Source organism: Dendrobates tinctorius, unplaced genomic scaffold (assembly GCF_039654945.1).
Source record: "Dendrobates tinctorius isolate UK_male_01 unplaced genomic scaffold, ASM3965494v1 ptg000059l, whole genome shotgun sequence".
Classification (NCBI taxonomy): domain Eukaryota; kingdom Metazoa; phylum Chordata; class Amphibia; order Anura; family Dendrobatidae; genus Dendrobates; species Dendrobates tinctorius.
Window position 1 is genome coordinate 4,560,247 of NW_027361727.1, and position 20,112 is coordinate 4,580,358.

The following is a 20,112-nucleotide window of genomic DNA, read 5'->3' on the forward strand; positions in this document are numbered from 1 at the left end:
TTTGACTAGAACATGAAATAAAAAAAAATAAATAAAAGCGAAAAACTGCTGTGTCCTCAGGTCCAAAATTGCTGAACCATGAGAGGGTTAAAGAAGAATTGTAGCAGCAAAAAACTAGACTATGCCAAAAAAGAAACCTGACCTGTATAAACACTGTAGACAATGATGGGTTGCCTAACTACATCGTAATGATATTGCATCAGAGCTAGAACCAGACCCTGTCCTGAATCCTTGACCATAAAAAGAAAGTATGAACAGGTAGTTGAGTAATAAACGCTGCTTCTTTCCCCATCACTTCCAGCCCAGGAATTAGACCATCCTGAACATAACATATGGGGTTGTATAACCTTACACCAGGGGTGGGGAACGTCCGGCCCGCCATATCATTTTGTGCGGCCCGCAGCCGCTTTCCCCACTTTCCCTATTTTTTTGAGCCCTTTAAGAATTGCGCGCGGTATCTTGCCGCGCTTTTCCCATCAGTGGGGACTCAGGAGACTCCTGCTGTGCGGCTCCAGGTGAGGGACTGAGTCAGTGGGGAGACTCCTGCAGTGCCGGCTCCAGGAGAGGGAGAGTTATAATCCTACTGAAGCAATAGACAAGGGGGCTGCATTGTCAGCGAGCCTGCACCAGGGAGACGCCAGACTCCGCGCACAGGAACCAACCCTGACAGAAGTCGCTGCCCTTCCCCGCTCCATCCACTGCTGAGCGAGATAGCAGAGCTGAAAGTGTCACGGCCTCCTGTGCGGCTGCAGTGTGCAAGGTAATCACGATACCTCAGGCCCCATGTACCCCCCCATGTGCTGTATAACTCAGGCTCCATGTACCCCCCATGTGCTGTATACTTCAGGCCCCATGTACCCCCCCATGTGCTGTATACCTCAGGCTCCATTTACCCCCCCATGTGCTGTATACCACAGGCTCCATTTACCCCCCCACTGTGCTGTATACCACAGGCTCCATTTACCCCCCCACTGTGCTGTATACCACAGGCTCCATGTACCCCCCATGTGCTGTATACCTCAGGCTCCATGTACCCCCCATGTGCTGTATCCTCAGGCTCCATTTACCCCCCCATGTGCTGTATACCTCAGGCTCCATTTACCCCCCCATGTGCTGTATACCTCAAGCACCATGTACCCCCCCCCCATGTGCTGTATAACTCAGGCTCCATGTACCCCCCATGTGCTGTATACCTCAGGCTCCATTTCCCCCCCCCATGTGCTGTATACCACAGGCTCCATGTACCCCCCCACTGTGCTGTATACCTCAGGCTCCATGTACCACCCATGTGCTGTATACCTCAGGCTCCATGTACCACCCATGTGCTGTATACCTCAGGCTCCATTTACCCCCCCATGTGCTGTATACCTCAGGCTCCATGTACCCCCCCATGTGCTGTATACCTCAGGCTCCATGTACCCCCCATGTGCTATATACCTCAGGCTCCATGTACCCCCCATGTGCTGTATACCTCAGGCTCCATGTACCACCCATGTGCTGTATACCTCAGGCTCTATGTACCCCCCATGTGCTGTAAACCTCAGGCTCCATTTACCCCCCCATGTGCTGTATACCTCAAGCACCATGTACCCCCCCATGTGCTGTATACCTCAGGCTCCATTTACCCCTCATGTGCTGTATACCTCAGGCTCCATGTACCCCCCATGTGCTGTATACCTCAGGCTCTATGTACCCCCCATGTGCTGTATACCTCAGGCTCCAGTTACCCCCCCATGTGCTGTATACCTCAAGCACCATGTACCCCCCATGTGCTGTATACCTCAAGCACCATGTACCCCCCATGTGCTGTATACCTCAAGCACCATGTACCCCCATGTGCTGTATACCTCAGGCTCCATTTACCCCCCATGTGCTGTATACCTCAGGCTCCATTTACCCCCCATGTGCTGTATACCTCAGGCTCCATTTACCCCCCATGTGCTGTATACCTCAGGCTCCATTTACCCCCCATGTGCTGTATACCTCAGGCTCCATTTACCCCCAATGTGCTGAATACCTCAGGCTCCATTTACCCCCCATGTGCTGTATACCTCAGGCTCCATGTACCCCCCATGTGCTGTATACCTCAGGCTCCATGTACCCCCCATGTGCTGTATACCTCCAGCTCCATATACCCCCCATGTGCTGTATACCTCAGGCTCCATGTACCCCCCCATTGCTGTATACCACAGGCTCAATTTACCCCCCCCCATTGTGCTGTATACCTCAGGCTCCATGTACCCCCCATGTGCTGTATACCTCAGGCTCCATGTACCCCCCATGTGCTGTATACCTCAGGCTCCATGTAACCCCCATGTGCTGTATACCTCAGGCTCCATTTACCCCCACTGTGCTGTATACCTCAGGCTTATGTACCACTCATGTGCTGTACACCTCAGGCCCCATGTACCACCCATGTGCTGTATACCTCAGGCCCCAGAAATGGGGTTACTGTAATCAGCAGGTTAGTAGCCTTCTGAACCTGCCTGGCTCCTGCATATAAAACCCCACTGCTGGGAGGAAATGAACTCTAAAGGCCCAGTCACACACAGCGAGATTGCTGATTTTGTGACGCCACAGAGATCTCGCCAGCGACATCGCTGTGTGTGACATGCATCAGCGACCAGCCCCCCCCCCCCCCGCCGGGTATCGCTGATCGTGCTCGAATGTCCTGGGCCATTTTTTGATCGTTGGACTCCCGCTGGCCAGCGCGCATCGCTGCATGTGACTGCAAGAGACCAACGATCAGCGACGCTGGGAGCTGGTATCCAAGATATATAGATACCCACTGTTTACCTTGGATACCAGCTTACTAATGTTTAAGACAGTTATTAATGAGTGATGAGCGAGTATACTCGTTGCTCGGGCTTTCCTGACCATGCTCGGGTGTCCTCCGAGTATTTTGGCGTGCTTGGAGATTTAGTTTTCGTCGCCTCAGCTGCATGATTTATGGCTGCTGGACAGCCTGAATACATGTGAGGAATGCCTGTTTGTTAAGGAATCCCCACATGTATTCAGCCTGTCCAGCAGCCGCAAATCATGCAAATGCGTCGACAGAAAACAAATTTCCGAGCACGCCAAAATACTCAAGAGGACACCCGAGCATGCTCGGGAAAACCCGAGCAACAAGTATACTCGCTCATCATTATTAATAATTTTATACGGCCCCCGAACGCCATTATAAAATTCCAAATGGCCCTTGGCACAAAAAAGGTTCCTCACCCCTGCCTTACACATATAGGACGCCTCGTGTTATTTTTAGGGTCAGAGGACTGATGATACTAGGACCCCACCTCGTACTTCTGTAGGGTCTTTAGGGCTCTAGAGCTCCGTCCTGATCTTGAGTTTGCTTCACTTGTCAAAATATGGATAATCAGACGATTTCTGGTTTCTTTGGCAAGATCAAGAGGTGTTTCTCCCTATGACACAAAAGAACAAAAAAGTCAGTTATAGAAGGAATGACAGAGTGAAAACACTGTGTATAGTGGGAGTGTATATGTAACCCCCACAAAAACGGACTTCCAAAGAAAAAAAAAAAAAAAACATAGTAGGATCATATCGGACCTTATCGTTCTGCACATCCAAACTGGAGCCAGCCTCTAAGAGCAAATCCACAGCATTCACATTGCCGGAGGAGACCGCCCAGTGAAGCGCCGTGTTCCTATGGATCTTGTCAGCAAGGTTCACAGACGGGTTCAACTTTAGAAGAAAACTAGTGGGTTCCATACTGACAGAAAGCAGAGATCTCATCACTATGCGACTTTAGGATTTTTATTTTCACATTTCTAAAACATTTATGAGCCAAGAGGGGTCCGATCCTTATGGAGCTATGGCTCTTTTTGACCTCAAAGCAGATGGAGAAAAAAAAAGTCAGCCCTAAATGATCTGCAATGGGTCCACTACAATGATTCTAAATAATTGTCGGGGGATGGGTAAATCAAGACTTATATTACACGAATAAATTTGGTGACAAAGACTCATTAAATGATGTATGGACCTTAGTGTTTGAGTGCATCTGTAATGAAAACGAAGTACCTTCGCAAATAATCATGAAAAAAAAACAACAACTTTTACCGTTTCTGATATGTTGCTTCTACACAGAGCTATGTGCTCCCATGGTTACAGACTACAAACATGCCATGTGTAGTCTGGTCCTGCAGGCAGTCATACTCTTTTATATAGTAATACTGTTTTAGATTTGGTCTACATGGGATTTGTTTATAGGGTGTGGCCAAGAAGCCGTAGACAAAGCAGTAAGAATTTATTCATTTATTATGGTTATTTGCCAAGTTCTTCCTTTTTACTTTACAGGTGCATTGGGGATGGATGTGTATAAATGGCGTAATGTTTATACAATACAATTCGATAACCACCAGCACATTAAAAAAAAAGCATTCCCGGGAACTGAACACTTGGTTTCTTGATTATTTGCACGGTCTTCCAGTGCACAATGTGAACCTGAGTCCCAATTATACAAAGTCTTTACTGTGGACCGGTCCTTAGAAAACGTATATTGAGACCCTCAAAGTTATCCATGGCGACACAGACTTCTGGCCAACACTGAAAAATAGTCCGAGTCAAGCAGTATCGGTGTGTGGCGGATAATTTAAAAGAAAAATTAAGGACAGACAACCCAAAAAATAAATTCCTGGGAGTGCTTCTTTAAAGGACATATACATTTTTAATTCCCTTTAAGTTTATACTGAGTCCACTTCCATTACCCAATAATTTTCTGTGCAGACAGCATGAGCGGCATCATCCCATTCACGTCCGGCCCATCGATGTTCTGTAAGTAGAAGACTCACAGCTGAAGTCACATTGTGAGAGGAGAATGGGATAACAACACGTCAATCACACTGAAAACATTAAGGAAATGATAGTTCTGCAATAAGTTAATATTTGTTGTGTTCAAAGGGTGACTCTATGGGAGTTATAGAAACAACCAAGAGAATACAAAATACACGCACACTTGTAAAACCGCTTATTCATTCATTCTTTCCCTGGCCGTGGCAGTGCTTCAGTAGGCGGACCGAGGGACAGTGTTCTGGAGATAGGTGATGACACCCTGATCCTGTGAATTAGCTGTAAATGTCTACAGGTGGTAATGCACATTTAAATTTATTGCCATTTTAAAAATCTCTGTTTACAGTCAGTGAACATCTTGGAAATTATTTTACTATAAAAGGACCCCCATACATGTTAGACACACATTGGCCAATAGTCTAATGTATGGGGGACCCCGACTCTCCCTGACTGATGATACTGAGGGAGTTAAGACTATATGATTTCAGACTGTCGCTCTTTTTGGACCCGGTGAAATCATCTGCTGGCAGAGGCTTTCTCATACAGTACGCAGGAGTGTGGGGTCAATTCTGACTGTTCCTGTGAATGGAGGAATTGAGGCAGATGGTCAAGTGATGGTTAGATAATCCACTAACAGCTATCTACTGTGTAAGGCGGCTTAACTGTATCCAGGCAAGACACTCCTCCAATAACTTAAAGGGTTATTCCCAAAATCATAAAGTGGTTTCAGTTCTCTGTACACGCAGAATTACTTGTGTGCCAGCACAGTCTGTTTTTAAATCTACACAGATCTGCAGCTAGCACACTAAACCTACTCCTAATAATGAGAGCCCCTAAGGGCTCTCTACTCTCCGCTGCTACTGAATCCATCCTCTAATAGTACCGGTGTTGTCGGTATGGATAAAAACTCAGATGCACCTAATACCCTGTCTGATTAAATATCTGACAGCTGGGTTGTAGCATAGCTCGGCTATGCTGAAGGGCTCACTAATGACCCTAATTAATAAAAACAGATGCACCTATAACCTTGTCTTATGGAACAGACCCAACATGGCTTGTCATGGAAAGGAGGATGCCCCAGACCAACTTATGGCATCCTACTTTCCCCGACAGACATGTTGTAGCACAGCTTAGCTATGCATGCAGTGGAGAGCATGATCACGCTCTGAAGACCCCCATGATTACTGGTCACAATAGTGGGTCACAGTCACTGCATTCAAAACTATTGATGGTCACCTCATCACACAAAAAAATGCCCATGTTTAGATCTCTTTCTATTAAGAAACACAGAAGAGAGCAGAGTGAGGGGCCCGCAGCACCAAGGAGAGGCAGGGAGCAACTGGGAAATATAGTTTAATCACATAAGAATAGGACCTCCCATTCAGCAGTATGAAACTGGAGTCACAGAAAAAATTTTTTTAAAAAAAAACGACACACAAAGGTTCAACAAACAGACATACTGGGATTAATGTATATATTAACAATAGTAATGCACATACTGTGCTGTGATTTAAAAAAAAAAAAAAAAAAGGGATTGCCAATGTGGGAATGACCATTTAAAAACCTACACACTGGTCTGAAAAATTTTGCTGACACATTGTGACAAAATAAAAATTTGTGCTGCTGAAATATTTAGCTCAGTTTTTTAGAGACTGAATCTAACTGTAGCAAACTCTCAGCAGTGAGGAGTTACATTTTATATTAACCACTTCACGACCTTGGAATAATCCATTTTTTTGCTTCCCTTCTTCCCAGACCCATAACTTTTCTTAACTTTATGTCGATATGGCCGTGTAAGGGTTTATTTTTTGCGGGACGAGTTGTACTTTTGAATGACATCATTGATTTACTATATACTGTACTGGAAAACGGGGGAAAAAAAAAAATCCAAGTGTGGTGAAATTGAAAAAAGTGCAATTCAAAAATTGTTTTTCATTTTTTTTAACCATGGTCACTTAATGCTACTACTGACCTTCCATTATGACTCTCTAGGTCATTACGAGTTCGTAGATACCAAACATGTCTAGGTTCTTTTTTATTTAAGTGTTGAAAAAAATTTCCAAAAAAAATGTCGCTAATTTCCGAGACCCATAGCGTCTCCATTTTTCTGGATATGGAGTTGGGTGAAAGCTTATTTTTTTTTAATTCATTTATTTTGCATGGGGCAGAAGAGGGTGATTTGAAATTTTAGATTTTTTAAATATTTTTAAAACCTTTTACATAAAATGGGCAGTCGATATAAAATCAGACTCCAGTTTTCAGCATCACTTACCTGTCCTTTTGCGATCAGGTAAGCTATGATGGGCAGGTGCTGGTACAGGACGGCCAGGTGCACGCTGTTATAGCCTTCCCCATCTATCAGACTTGGATCAGCACCGCATTTCATCAGAAGTATAATAGTCTGGAGGTGTCCTTGTCTGAGCAATAAGGAGGGAAAACATAGAAATGTAACAACATTAACCAAAGAAAAGTGTTAAAAGAGGAGCCTTTCAGTGTCATTACAATGTGAGCGCTCTTTGTTAGATGGGTCCATGATAAGTTAATTATTGCTGTAAGAAGCCCCAATCAGCTTTAGTTTTTGAGGAAACCTAGCGGTAAATTTTCAATTTTCCTACAGCACCGCCCACTGGTGAAATGAAGTATTACATCGTTCTCAATTTAGTTAATAGGGAGTCATGCAATACAAAGACCTCCAGAGGGAAACATAAATAGAGGAGTGTCCTAAACGCGGAGAGGTGGTTTATATCAAGGATACACTAACGACGTATATGAAAATGGATTTTTCTAACCAGAATAAATCGCACCAAGGCCGAGGCTACATACAGTCCATGCAACTTCAAGTACAAAGAGTTGCAAAAGTTGGAACCAGCGCACTATTCCTGGCATATTGTGCCATTTTCCATTCATACGTGATAATTGTGATTCCGTAATAACCACAATAATTATGTTCCCGAAAAACTAAGTGCTCTGCATCTCCAGCCCATATGCCACTGTTTTTCCTACAGAACAGAAATTAATGGCAGAGATGTGCAGCTTCCTTTCCAGGGGCTCCCATCCCATATCCTTCTCTGCACAACACATAACGGAGCAAAGTCCGAAAATCGGATGCAATATCAGAAATCATTGCAGGCGATATGACAATTTCACAGAAAACACCAATCAACGATGTTACAAGTCAATTGGAGCTTGTTCTAAGGACCTAAGCATTCACGTGTTGCGTCTGCATTGTTTTGTTTTTTGTTTTTTTTTTCAAAAGCATAGAAAAAAATTCACAATAAAAACTGCATGATTTTTAAGCAATATTAAGTACTGTGGCAACAACAAAGCCTGTCTAGAAGAGTGTTAACTTTATCTGTGCTGTGACAAACCTCACAAATAAAGCTTTATCAGAGCTCAATGAAAAGCTCAGTAAGTTTCTAATACACTTTGTGATACAATTTTTTTTTTACAATTTTTATGATCTTTGCTTGCTTTTCAAGAATGGAAACATTCCTGCTTCCATCTAGAAACCGGAAACCTGTAGTTTTCAGCTTATGGGTGTGTGCACACGCTGCGGATTCTACTGCGGATCCGCCTGTGTCTCCATTCAATGTCAGCAAGCAGTTAATCCTGAATGCTATCTATGTGTTTTCAACTCTGCAAGCTTATATCTGGTATATAGTTTTTTTCAACTTACTCTGCTTGTCCCCTTATGTTGTGAGGTCAAGAAACTTTTCAAAGTGCTTTATGATCCATGTAGTGCTGGACATGTGTTTATTTGACCACAACATTTTATTGGGTCCTGGTGTCTCAATTTAGTGTGATTAACGAGAAGAGAGAGCCAAAAAAAAACAAACAAAAAAAACTTAGCCTTAACCTCCTATATATTCAGACCTAGCTAGGGGGAGCATTTATGCAGGGGTGGCATTTATGCACATGTAATCGAAGTACATGTATCAAAGTACTTCTGGCAGTTATAACATGGCAGTTGGGCAGGGCAGGAGACAGGTAAGACATTTATATACATCTACTCTCTGTACATTTGGAGTACAACAAATATATACCATATGCATTTGTGTAATTTATATCCTGGCCGCTGCATTCACACACATCCACCACCCTGGCATTAACTCTCCACACTCCATCCATATTGGCCCCTCGCTTCTTTCCTCTCCTATGTATAGCATTCATGCTCTTTTCACATTGTTAAATTGCACAGATTTCAGGCAGTCCCACCATTCAACACCAGAGACGCTCTCACAAATCACTTAACCATCTGCTCACTCTTTCTATCCTCCTTCTCCTAGTTGCAGGAGACATTGCTCCCAACCCTGGTCCCCCATGTTATAGAAAGTCAAACCCCCCCACTGCTACACTCAGAAACCCCTCTAATCTTATTAATATTCCCTGCATGCCATCTGTCTCTCTTAATTGTGCACTTTGGAATTCTCGCTCAGTGTGTAACAAACTCTCCTTCATTCATGACTTCTTCCTTTCTAATTCTCTTAACCTCCTGGCTCTTACTGAAACCTGGATCCAGCAGTCAGATACTACCGCTGCTGCTGCTCTTTCATACGGGGGGCTACACTTCTCTCATACCCCAAGATCAGACAATAGAGCTGGTGGAGGCGTTGGTCTGCTCCTATCACCAAAATGTACCTTTCAGGTTATCCCTCAAGTACCCTCACTTGTCTTCCCTTCTTTTGAGGTCCATGCCGTCAGACTCTACACCCCCTTCTCCATGCGAGTGGCGGTGGTGTATCGTCCTCCCGGCCCCTCCCATCAGTTCCTGGATCATTTTGCCACTTGGCTTCCACATTTTCTCTCCTGTGACATCCCTACCCTCATCATGGGAGATTTCAACATCCCCATTGCTCTTCCCCCTCTCCCCATCTGCTACTCACCTTTTATCTCTAACCTCCTCATTTGGCCTTTCGCAGCTTACTAATTCTCCAACGCATGAAGACGGAAACTCCCTCGACTTGGTCTTCTCTCGGCTTTGTGCAGTGGATGATTTTGCAAACTCCCCTCTCCCGCTCTCTGACCACAATCTTCTTTCATTCTCTATAAAGAACTGCCAGGCTGCTCAGGTCACCCCCACTGTCCAGACTTATAGAAACATACAGGCCATTAACACCCAGAAACTTCTGAAGAACTTGCAGTCTTCATTGGCCCCTATCTCCTCCCTCTCATGTCCTGATTCTGCATTGAAGCATTACAATGAAACACTTCAAAGTGCCCTGGATGAATTTGCACCCCCTATAAATAGAACACCACAACACAGACGGCGACAACCCTGGCACACGGTGCAAACACGTTTCCTGCAGCGGTGCTCCAGGTGCGCCGAACGTCTGTGGAGAAAATCCAATCTACACGAAGATTTCATCCATTTTAAGTTTATGCTTAGAACATACAACACTGCCCTTCACCTCTCCAAACAAACCTATTTCAACACCCTCATCACCTCACTGTCCAATAACCCGAAACGTCTCTTTGACACTTTTCATTCTCTACTCAATCCAAGAGTACAGGCCCCAACCACGGAGCTCCGAGCTGACGATCTGGCCAATTACTTCAAAGAAAAAATTGACCAGATCCGACAGGAAATTATCTCCAAATCCCCTCATACCATGCACTGTCCTCCCTCCCCCACTGCATCTAACTCACTCTCTGATTTTGAACCAGTCACAGAAGAAGAAGTAAGCAGGCTCCTTGCATCTTCTCGCCCAACTACTTGCACCAGTGACCCATTTCCGTCACATCTCCTCCAGTCCCTTTCCCCTGCTGTCACCCCTCACCTAACTAAAATATTTAACCTCTCTCTCTCTTCTGGTATTTTTCCCTCCTCATTTAAGCATGCCATCATACATCCACTACTTAAAAAACCATCCCTCGACCAAAACTGTGCCGCTAACTATAGACCTGTCTCTAATCTTCCCTTCATCTCTAAACTCCTGGAACGCCTGGTCCACTCCCGTCTTATCCGCTATCTCTCAGAAAACTCTGTTCTCGACCCTCTCCAATCCGGTTTCCGCTCTTTACACTCCACTGAAACTGCCCTCACTAAAGTCTCTAATGATCTGCTAACAGCTAAATCAAATGGTCATTACTCCATGCTAATTCTCTTGGATCTCTCTGCAGCATTCGACACTGTGGATCATCAGCTCCTCCTCACTATGCTCCATTCCATTGGCCTCAAGGACACCGTTCTCTCCTGGTTCTCCTCCTATCTCTCCGACCGCTCCTTTACTGTTTCTTTTGCCGGTTCCTCCTCCTCTCACCTTCCCCTTACTGTTGGGGTTCCTCAAGGATCGGTTCTAGGCCCCCTCCTCTTCTCCTTGTACACTGCCCCTATTGGTCAAACAATCAGTAGATTTGGTTTCCAGTACCATCTCTATGCTGATGACACCCAATTATACGCTTCTTCTCCTGACATCACGCCAGCCTTTCTAGAAAACACTGGCGATTGTCTAAACGCTGTGTCTAATATCATGTCCTCACTATATCTGAAACTGAACCTGTCAAAGACTGAACTCCTGGTGTTTCCTCCCGCTACTAATGTACCTACACCCGACATTGCCATTTCCGTGTGTGGTTCCACTATTACTCCCCAGCAACATGCCCGCTGTCTTGGGGTCATACTTGATTCCGAGCTTTCCTTTGCCCCCCACATTCGATCACTGGCTCGCTCTTGTCATCTGCACCTCAAAAACATTTCTAGAATTCGACCTTTTCTTACTTTTGACTCTGCAAAAACTCTTACTGTTTCTCTTATTCATTCTCGTCTCGACTATTGTAACTCTCTTCTAATCGGTCTCCCTCTTACCAAACTCTCCCCTCTCCAATCTGTCTTGAATGCTGCATCCAGGATCATATTCCTCACCAATCGTTACACTGATGCCTCTACCTTGTGCCAGTCATTACACTGGCTACCCATCCACTCCAGAATTCAGTATAAACTTATTACCCTCACCCACAAAGCCCTCCATGGCTCAGCACCACCCTACATCTCCTCCCTTGTTTCAGTATACCACCCTACCCGCGCCCTCCGTTCTGCTGATGACCTGAGGTTAGTATCCTCAATAGTCAGAACCTCCCACTCCCGTCTCCAAGACTTTACACGTGCCGCGCCAATTCTTTGGAATGCACTTCCCAGGTCAATACGATTAGTCCCCAATCCCCACAATTTTAAGCGTGTCCTGAAAACGCATTTATTCAGACTGGCCTATCGCCTCAACACATTAACCCAACCTATCCCTGTGTGGCAGAGCCAAAAGTTTTACCATAACCAGGTTCTCAGCATCATGTTCCCACATGCTTTATGCATCCATTAGCCCTCTGTGTCTGTACTGTTACACACTTAACATTATGGCTGGTCCATACAATCAGAGCAACTGTTACCACCCACCTTTCGTGTCTCCCTCTTTCCTCATAGACTGTAAGCTTGCGAGCAGGGCCCTCACTCCTCTTGGTATTTGTTATAATCTACTGTATGTGATTATTGTTATGCTGTAATGTCTATTGTCTGTACAAATCCCCTCTGAAATGTAAAGTGCAGCGGAATATGTCGGCGCTATAAAAATAAAATGTATTATTATTATTATTTCTGCTGCGGTGTACAGTACCATTATAACCTATGGAAATAGAAATCCGCAGTACACACTGTGCGGAATTTTCCGTGCGGATTTGCTGCGGTTTCAAAACCGCAGCATGTCAATTCTTTGTGCGGATTCCGCTGCGGTTTGGCACCTGCTCCATGGCAGGTGTCAAACTGCAGGGGAAACCCACGGGCTAAACCGCAGAAAAACTGCAGGATTTACCTGCGATTTTTGACAAATCCGCGCGGAAAAATCCGCAGGACAATCCGCTGCGTGTGCACACACCCTTAAGGCTTCATTCACGTATTGACACTAGGTTGGAATTGAAAGTATATTCAGGGCTGGGTTTAGGCAAAGTGGGGCCCTAGGCAAAGTTTAAAATGGGGCCCCAAATGCTGACATATTGCCCATCACACAGAAGCATTCCGATTGTATTTACATGCACTGAGTTCAGGACGCTAAATGAGTGTGATCGACAATATTGAAGTTGTTCAACACTTGTTTCCCGGCCTCTTCCCACCGTCTGAGAAAGAATGATGGGGACAGAACAATCACTAATGGATCACTAACAGATCACCATACAGTATCATGTTATCAGCAGCACATCTACAGTTTACACCCCATAGTCCTCCATATAATATAATCTGCCCCATAGTCCTTCATATAGTATAATACACTCCTCAGTCCTCCATATAGTATAATATATACTATACTATAATGCAGCCTCCATAGAATATAATAAAGCCCCCATACAATATAATCTAGCCCCCATAGAATATAATGCAGCCCCATAGAATACAATGTAGCCTCCTCATATAGTATAATGTAGCCCCCTCAGAGTATGATGCAATCACCCCCCATAGAATATAATATAGCCCCAAATAGAATATAATACAGCCCACCTCCCCATAGAATATAATGTAACCCCCCATATTATATTATATTATATGGCCCCCCCCTGCCTCACAGGTGCCCCATAGCGGCTGCGTGATGTGCCGCTAGCTGGGGGCCCCTGGGGGAGCCGAGGTCCTAGGCAGCTGCCTGGTCTGCCTTCCCCTAATGCCGGCCCTGAGTATATTACAAGGTTAATAAATAATAATAATAATCTTTATTTATATAGCGCCAACATATTCCGCAGCGCTTTACAGTTTAACAGTTTCAAAACACAAGTCATAAGTAACAACGTTATCAATATAATAATTAAAGCAAAATAAGACGAAATAAGACGACCCTGCTCGTGAGAGCGTACAATCTACAATGAGGTGAGGGAGATACAGAGTACAGGTGTGTATTTACAATGGTGTATTTACAATGAAGGTCCAGCCATCTTGCAGGAGTGAAGGATGGATGGAGATAGTGAATGGGCTACGCACGCACACTTACACAGAGAATGACTTTGATTAGTGAATGTGATAGGCCGCTCTGAACAGGTGTGTTTTGAGGGAGCGCCTAAAACTATGTAAATTATGGATAGTCCTGATTTCTTGGGGTAGAGCATTCCAGAGGATAGGAGCAGCACGGGAGAAGTCTTGGAGTCGGGAGTGGGAGGTACGGATTAGTGCAGAGGTTAGTCGAAAGTCGTTTGCAGAGCGCAGCGATCGGCTAGGCCGATAGACAGAAATGAGAGAAGAGATGTAAGGGGGTGCCGCACTGTGGAGAGCTTTGTGGGTGAGAACAAGTACTTTGAATTGGATCCTATAATGAATGGGCAGCCAATGTAAGGACTGGCGAAGAGCGGACGCGTCCGAGTACCGATTACCCAGATGGACGATCCTGGCTGCTGCATTGAGTATGGACTGGAGAGGGGATAGTCGAGTGACGGGGAGGCCAATTAATAGAGCGTTGCAGTAATCCAGGCGAGAGTGGATCAATGCAACAGTGAGGGTTTTTGTTGTTTCCATAGTGAGAAAAGGGCGGATTCTAGAGATGTTCTTTAGGTGTAAGCGGCAAGAGCGGGCAAGGGATTGTATATGGGATGTAAAGGACAGATTGGTGTCAAACATAACACCCAGACAGTGCACCTGCTGCCGGGGTGTTATTGTGGTACCACCCACGGAGAAGGAAATGTCAGATTTAGGGAGGTTAGTAGACGGCGGGAGCAGAAGAAGTTCAGTTTTGGAGAGGTTGAGTTTCAGATAGAGAGCGGACATGATATTGTAGACTGCGGACAGACAGTCACTGGCGTTCTGTAGTACAGCGGGGGTAAGGTCGGGGGAAGACGTGTATAGTTGTGTGTCATCAGCATAAAGATGGTACTGAAAGCCAAATCTGCTGATGGTCTGTCCAATTGGGGCCGTGTAGAGAGAGAAAAGAAGGGGGCCAAGGACTGAGCCCTGAGGTACCCCGACAGCAAGAGGAAGAGGAGATGACGTGGAGCCAGAGAACAAAACACTGAAGGAGCTGTCAGAGAGATAGGAAGAGAACCAGGAGAGTGCAGTGTCCTTAATGCCTAGTGACTGGAGCCTAGAGAGTAGGAGATGGTGGTCAACAGTATCGAAAGCTGCAGATAGGTCAAGAAGAATGAGCAGAGAGTGGTCACCGTTACGTTTTGCTGTCAGAAGGTCATTGGTCACTTTGATGAGTGCAGTTTCAGTCGAATGTAGGGGGCGGAAGCCGGACTGTGAAGGGTCTAAAAGGGAGTGAATGGAGAGGTAACGGGTAAGTCGGGAGTAAACTAGGCGTTCCAAAAGTTTAGAGATGAAGGGGAGATTGGAGACTGGTCTGTAGTTGTTTGTGCAGGATGGGTCGAGAGCACGTTTCTTTAGTAGTGGAGTAACGATGGCGTGTTTGAAGGAGGATGGGAAAATGCCCGAGGAGAGGGAGAGATTAAAGATTGTAGTTAGGTGGGTTGTGACGACTGGAGAGAGAGACTGGAGGAGATGTGAGGGAATGGGGTCGGTAGTGCATGTAGTCGGACGAGAAGAAGAGAGGAGTCTGGAGACTTCTTCTTCTGTTATGGGATCAAATGTGGAGAGTGAGCCAGGGGAGATGTAGGAAGGGATGGGAGTCACAGCACTTGGTGGTTGGGAGCAGATTTCTTGACGGATATTATCTATTTTTTCTGTAAAGTGGGAGGCCAGGTCATCAGCACAAATGTCTGTGATAGGGGCTTGTGCTTTTGGCCTGAGGAGGGAGTGAAAAGTGTCAAAAAGTTTCTTGGGGTTGTTGGCTAGTGAGGAGATCAGGGTGGTGAAGTAGGTCTGTTTGGCAAGGTGAAGGGCAGCGTTATAGGTTCTTAACATAAATTTGAAGTGGATGAAGTCTTCTGGTGTGCGGGTTTTTCTCCATAGGCGTTCAGCACTCCTGGAGCATCGCTGGAGAAGTTGAGTTTGCGATGTGAGCCAGGGCTCTTTTACTCTGTGTTTGGAGGTTCTGAGGGTGAGGGGAGCTACTTGGTCAAGGGTGCTTCTAACAGTGTCATTGTAGTGATGAACAGCCAGATTAGGACAGGAAAGAGAGGAGATTGGAATACAATTTCATTGGAATACAAATAAACTTTCTTTACAAGTAGAGTTAGGACGCAGATACCTAACCAAAGGCCACAAAAGCCAAGTATCCGGGCAGCAATTATCATAGCCCAGCACCGCCGTGCTATATAGCCCAGCACCGCCGTGCTATATAGCCCAGCACCGCCGTGCTATATAGCCCAGCACCGCCGTGCTATATAGCCCAGCACCGCCGTGCTATATAGCCCAGCACCGCCGTGCTATATAGCCCAGCACCGCCGTGCTATATAGCCCAGCACCGCCGTGCTATATAGCCCAGCACCGCCGTGCTATATAGCCCAGCACCGCCGTGCTATATAGCCCAGCACGGTATGTAGCCCAGCACGGTATGTAGCCCAGCACGGTATGTAGCCCAGCACGGTATGTAGCCCAGCACGGTATGTAGCCCAGCATGGTATGTAGCCCAGCATGGTATGTAGCCCAGCACGGTATGTAGCCCAGCACGGTATGTAGCCCAGCACGGTATATAGCTGCCCCCCCCCCGAATGGCCCCACAGTCCAGTACTGACACTGATATATTTAAAAAAACCCAAAACACTCCTCACCTTCTCCTGTGCTTGCGCTGCTCCCGGCTCCTGTCTCAGCGGCTGCTCTGCCTGGCACACAGTGAGAGTGCGATGACGTCATCGTGCACCCGCTGTGTCAGAGGCAGAGCGGGGAATGATGGGAGAGGGAGCGTCAGCTGACGCTCTCTCCTCCATCATTGCTTTGAACTGTACCAGCAGTCGCCGATATAGTTCAATTCGGCGGCGCAGGGGGAGTCGGCGCTGGGGGCAGGTGGCCCCCCCCTGCTTCACAGGTGCCCCATAGCGGCTGCGTGATGTGCCGCTAGCTGGGGGCCCCTGGGGGAGCCAAGGTCCTAGGCAGCTGCCTGGTCTGCCTGCCCCTAATGCCGGCCCTGAGTATATTACAAGGTTAATAAACATTTCATTGGAATACAAATAAACTTTCTTTACAAGTAGAGTTAGGACGCAGATACCTAACCAAAGGCCACAAAAGCCAAGTATCCGGGCAGCAATTATCATAGCCCAGCACCGCCGTGCTATATAGCCCAGCGCCGCCGTGCTATATAGCCCAGCGCCGCCGTGCTATATAGCCCAGCGCCGCCGTGCTATATAGCCCAGCGCCGCCGTGCTATATAGCCCAGCGCCGCCGTGCTATATAGCCCAGCGCCGCCGTGCTATATAGCCCAGCGCCGCCGTGCTATATAGCCCAGCGCCGCCGTGCTATATAGCCCAGCGCCGCCGTGCTATATAGCCCAGCACCGCCGTGCTATATAGCCCAGCACCGCGTGCTATATAGCCCAGCACCGCGTGCTATATAGCCCAGCACCGCGTGCTATATAGCCCAGCACCGCGTGCTATATAGCCCAGCACCACATGATATATAGCCCAGCACAGTATATAGCCCAGCACGGTATATAGCTGCCCCCCCAAATGGCCCCACAGTCCAGTACTGACACTGATATTAAAAAAAAAAAAAAAAAAAAAACCTCTTCACCTTCTCCTGTGCTTGCGCTGCTCCCGGCTCCTGTCTCAGCGGCTGCTCTGCCTGGCACACAGTGAGAGTGCGATGACGTCATCGCGCACCCGCTGTGTCAGAGGCAGCAGAGCAGGGAATGATGGGAGAGGGAGCGTCAGCTGACGCTCTCTCCTCCATCATTGCTTTGAACTGTACCAGCAGTACCAGCCCCCCCCTGCCTCACAGGTGCCCCATAGCGGCTGCGTGATGTGCCGCTAGCTGGGGGCCCCTGGGGGAGCCGAGGTCCTAGGCAGCTGCCTGGTCTGCCTGCCCCTAATGCCGGCCCTGAGTATATTACAAGGTTAATAAACATTTCATTGGAATACAAATAAACTTTCTTTACAAGTAGAGTTAGGACGCAGATACCTAACCAAAGGCCACAAAAGCCAAGTATCCGGGCAGCAATTATCATTACTGCACATTATCTCACCCCTCTGGAGAGTTGGCCTCTCCCTGCAGAGATGGTTATCCAGATAACACATGGCAGACAGGTCGGTTTACCTGGAATGTGACTCAATGAGGAACTTTCTGCATTTTCATAATTCCCACAGCGGTAATCCTAGAACGACAGCTACACGTGGAAGACGCTACCATTTACCACACAGGATATGGGTTTAGTAATCAGAAGCCAGAGACATGCATGTATCCCTACTGGTTACTACCTCATTTTCTCTTCTAATAACCTGGAAAAATATGGACTGTAAAGGATTTGTATTTATCTATTTTTAAATATTTTTTTACTTCCCCCCCCCCCCCCAATGTGTCAACTTAGAAATCATAAAAAAAAATTGAAGTAACATTTTTTTTTTTTTACAGTAGATCTGACTGCAACGTCCTAGGAATAGACCCACTTTCAGGAAGAAACAGATAACAGCAGTGCTGCAGTCTTTCACATCGTCTCTAGGTAACAGGATATGTGCACATGATGTTTCAGGGGGTCATTATCCTCTGCTCCTACGTACAAAAATATGTGTACTAGAATATTGGCCACCATCTATGAGAATATAAATAATACCCCTATAGACCCGAATATAACTACCGTATATACTCGTGTATAAGCCGACCCCCCTAATTTTGCAACAAAAAAACTGGAAAAACCTATTGACTCACATATAAGCCTAGGGTGGGAAATGCAGCAGCTACTGGTAAATTTCAAAAATAAAAATAGATACCAATAAAAGTAAAATTAATTGAGACATCCGTAGGCTGAATGTTTTTGAATATCCATATTGAATCAGAAGCCCCATATAATGCTCCATACAGTTTATGATGGGCCCTATAAGATGCTCCATACAAAATACACCTCATATATAATACTGAACAAAGGTTAATAATGCCCCCATAAGATGTTCCATAGAATAATATGCCCCATATACTGCTCCATAGATTATGCCCCATAAGATGCTCCATAGAATATGCCCCCATATGCTGCCCCATAGAATATGCCCCCATATGCTGCTCCATAGAATATGCCCCCATATGCTGCCCCATAGAATATGCCCCCATATGCTGCTCCATAGAATATGCCCCCATAAGATGCTCCATAGAATATGCCCCCATATGCTGCTGCAAGAAAAAAAAAAAAAAAAAAAAAACACATTCACCTCTCCTGCTCAGGACCTGGCACCTGAGATATTCACCTGTCCGCCGGTCCATCGCTGCTCACCACTGTCTGCGCGTCCTCTGTCAGTGACTGTTCAGCCAGCAAAGGGCGCGGCGCGCACTAACCACGTCACCGCGCCCCCTGCTGGCTAAGCGTCACGGACACAGGAAGCAGCAGACAGCGTGAGCAGGGATGGAACCCGGACAGGTGAATATCGCTATACTCACCACCCCTGGCGCAGTCTCTGCAGCTTCGCTTCTCCACTGTCTCCCTTCCTGCCTTCAGCAGTCACGTGATACCGCTCATTACACTCATGAATATGCGCATATTCATGAGTTTAATGAGCGGTACCACATGACCACTGAAGGCAGGAAGGGAGACCTGGAGAAGTGGGGGAGCTGCAGAGACAGCGCTGGGGGGGGTCAGTATGATCTCTGACACCCCCGCTCCCCCTCCGAACCCCAGGTATATGACTCATGTAGAAGACGAGAGGGGGACTTTCAGTCCAAAAAAAATGGGCTGAAAATCTCGTCTTATACACGAGTATATACGGTACTATAATACTACACCTATGTACAGGAATATAACTACTATAATACTGCTCCTATGTACAAGAATAAAACTACTATAATAATACTGCACCCTATGTACAAGAATATAACTACTAATACTACCTCTATGTGCAAGAATACAACTACTATAGTACTGCTCCTATGTACAAGAATATAACTACTATAATACTGCTCCTAAGTACAAGAATATAACTAATATAATACTGATCTCTATATACAAGAATATAACTACTATAATACTGCTCCTATGTACAAGAATATAACTACTATAATACTGCCCCTATATACCAGAATATAACTACTATAATACTGCCCCTATGTACAAGAATATAGCTACTATAATACTGCCCCCTATGTACAAGAATATAACTACTATAATACTGCCCCCTATGTACAAGAATATAACTACTATAATACTGCCCCCTATGTACAGGAATATAACTACTATAATACTGCTCCTATGTACAAGAATATAACTACTATAATACTGCTCCTATGCACAATAATATAATTACTATAATACTGCCCCC

At 46.0% G+C, this 20,112-nt stretch overlaps 1 protein-coding gene across 1 annotated transcript in view; it reads right to left on the minus strand.

Moving 5' to 3' along the window:
• ZDHHC13 (zDHHC palmitoyltransferase 13) overlaps window positions 1–20,112 on the minus strand; it is a 55,100-nt gene that overhangs the window by 17,287 nt on the left and 17,701 nt on the right. The window contains exons 5-8 of the mRNA XM_073578330.1: window positions 7,076–7,220; window positions 4,722–4,786; window positions 3,565–3,727; window positions 3,294–3,419 (exon numbers count right to left, since the gene is read on the minus strand). Of these exons, the coding sequence (XP_073434431.1) occupies window positions 3,294–3,419; window positions 3,565–3,727; window positions 4,722–4,786; window positions 7,076–7,220 (499 nt within the window). The remainder of the gene's footprint in view (window positions 1–3,293; window positions 3,420–3,564; window positions 3,728–4,721; window positions 4,787–7,075; window positions 7,221–20,112) is intronic.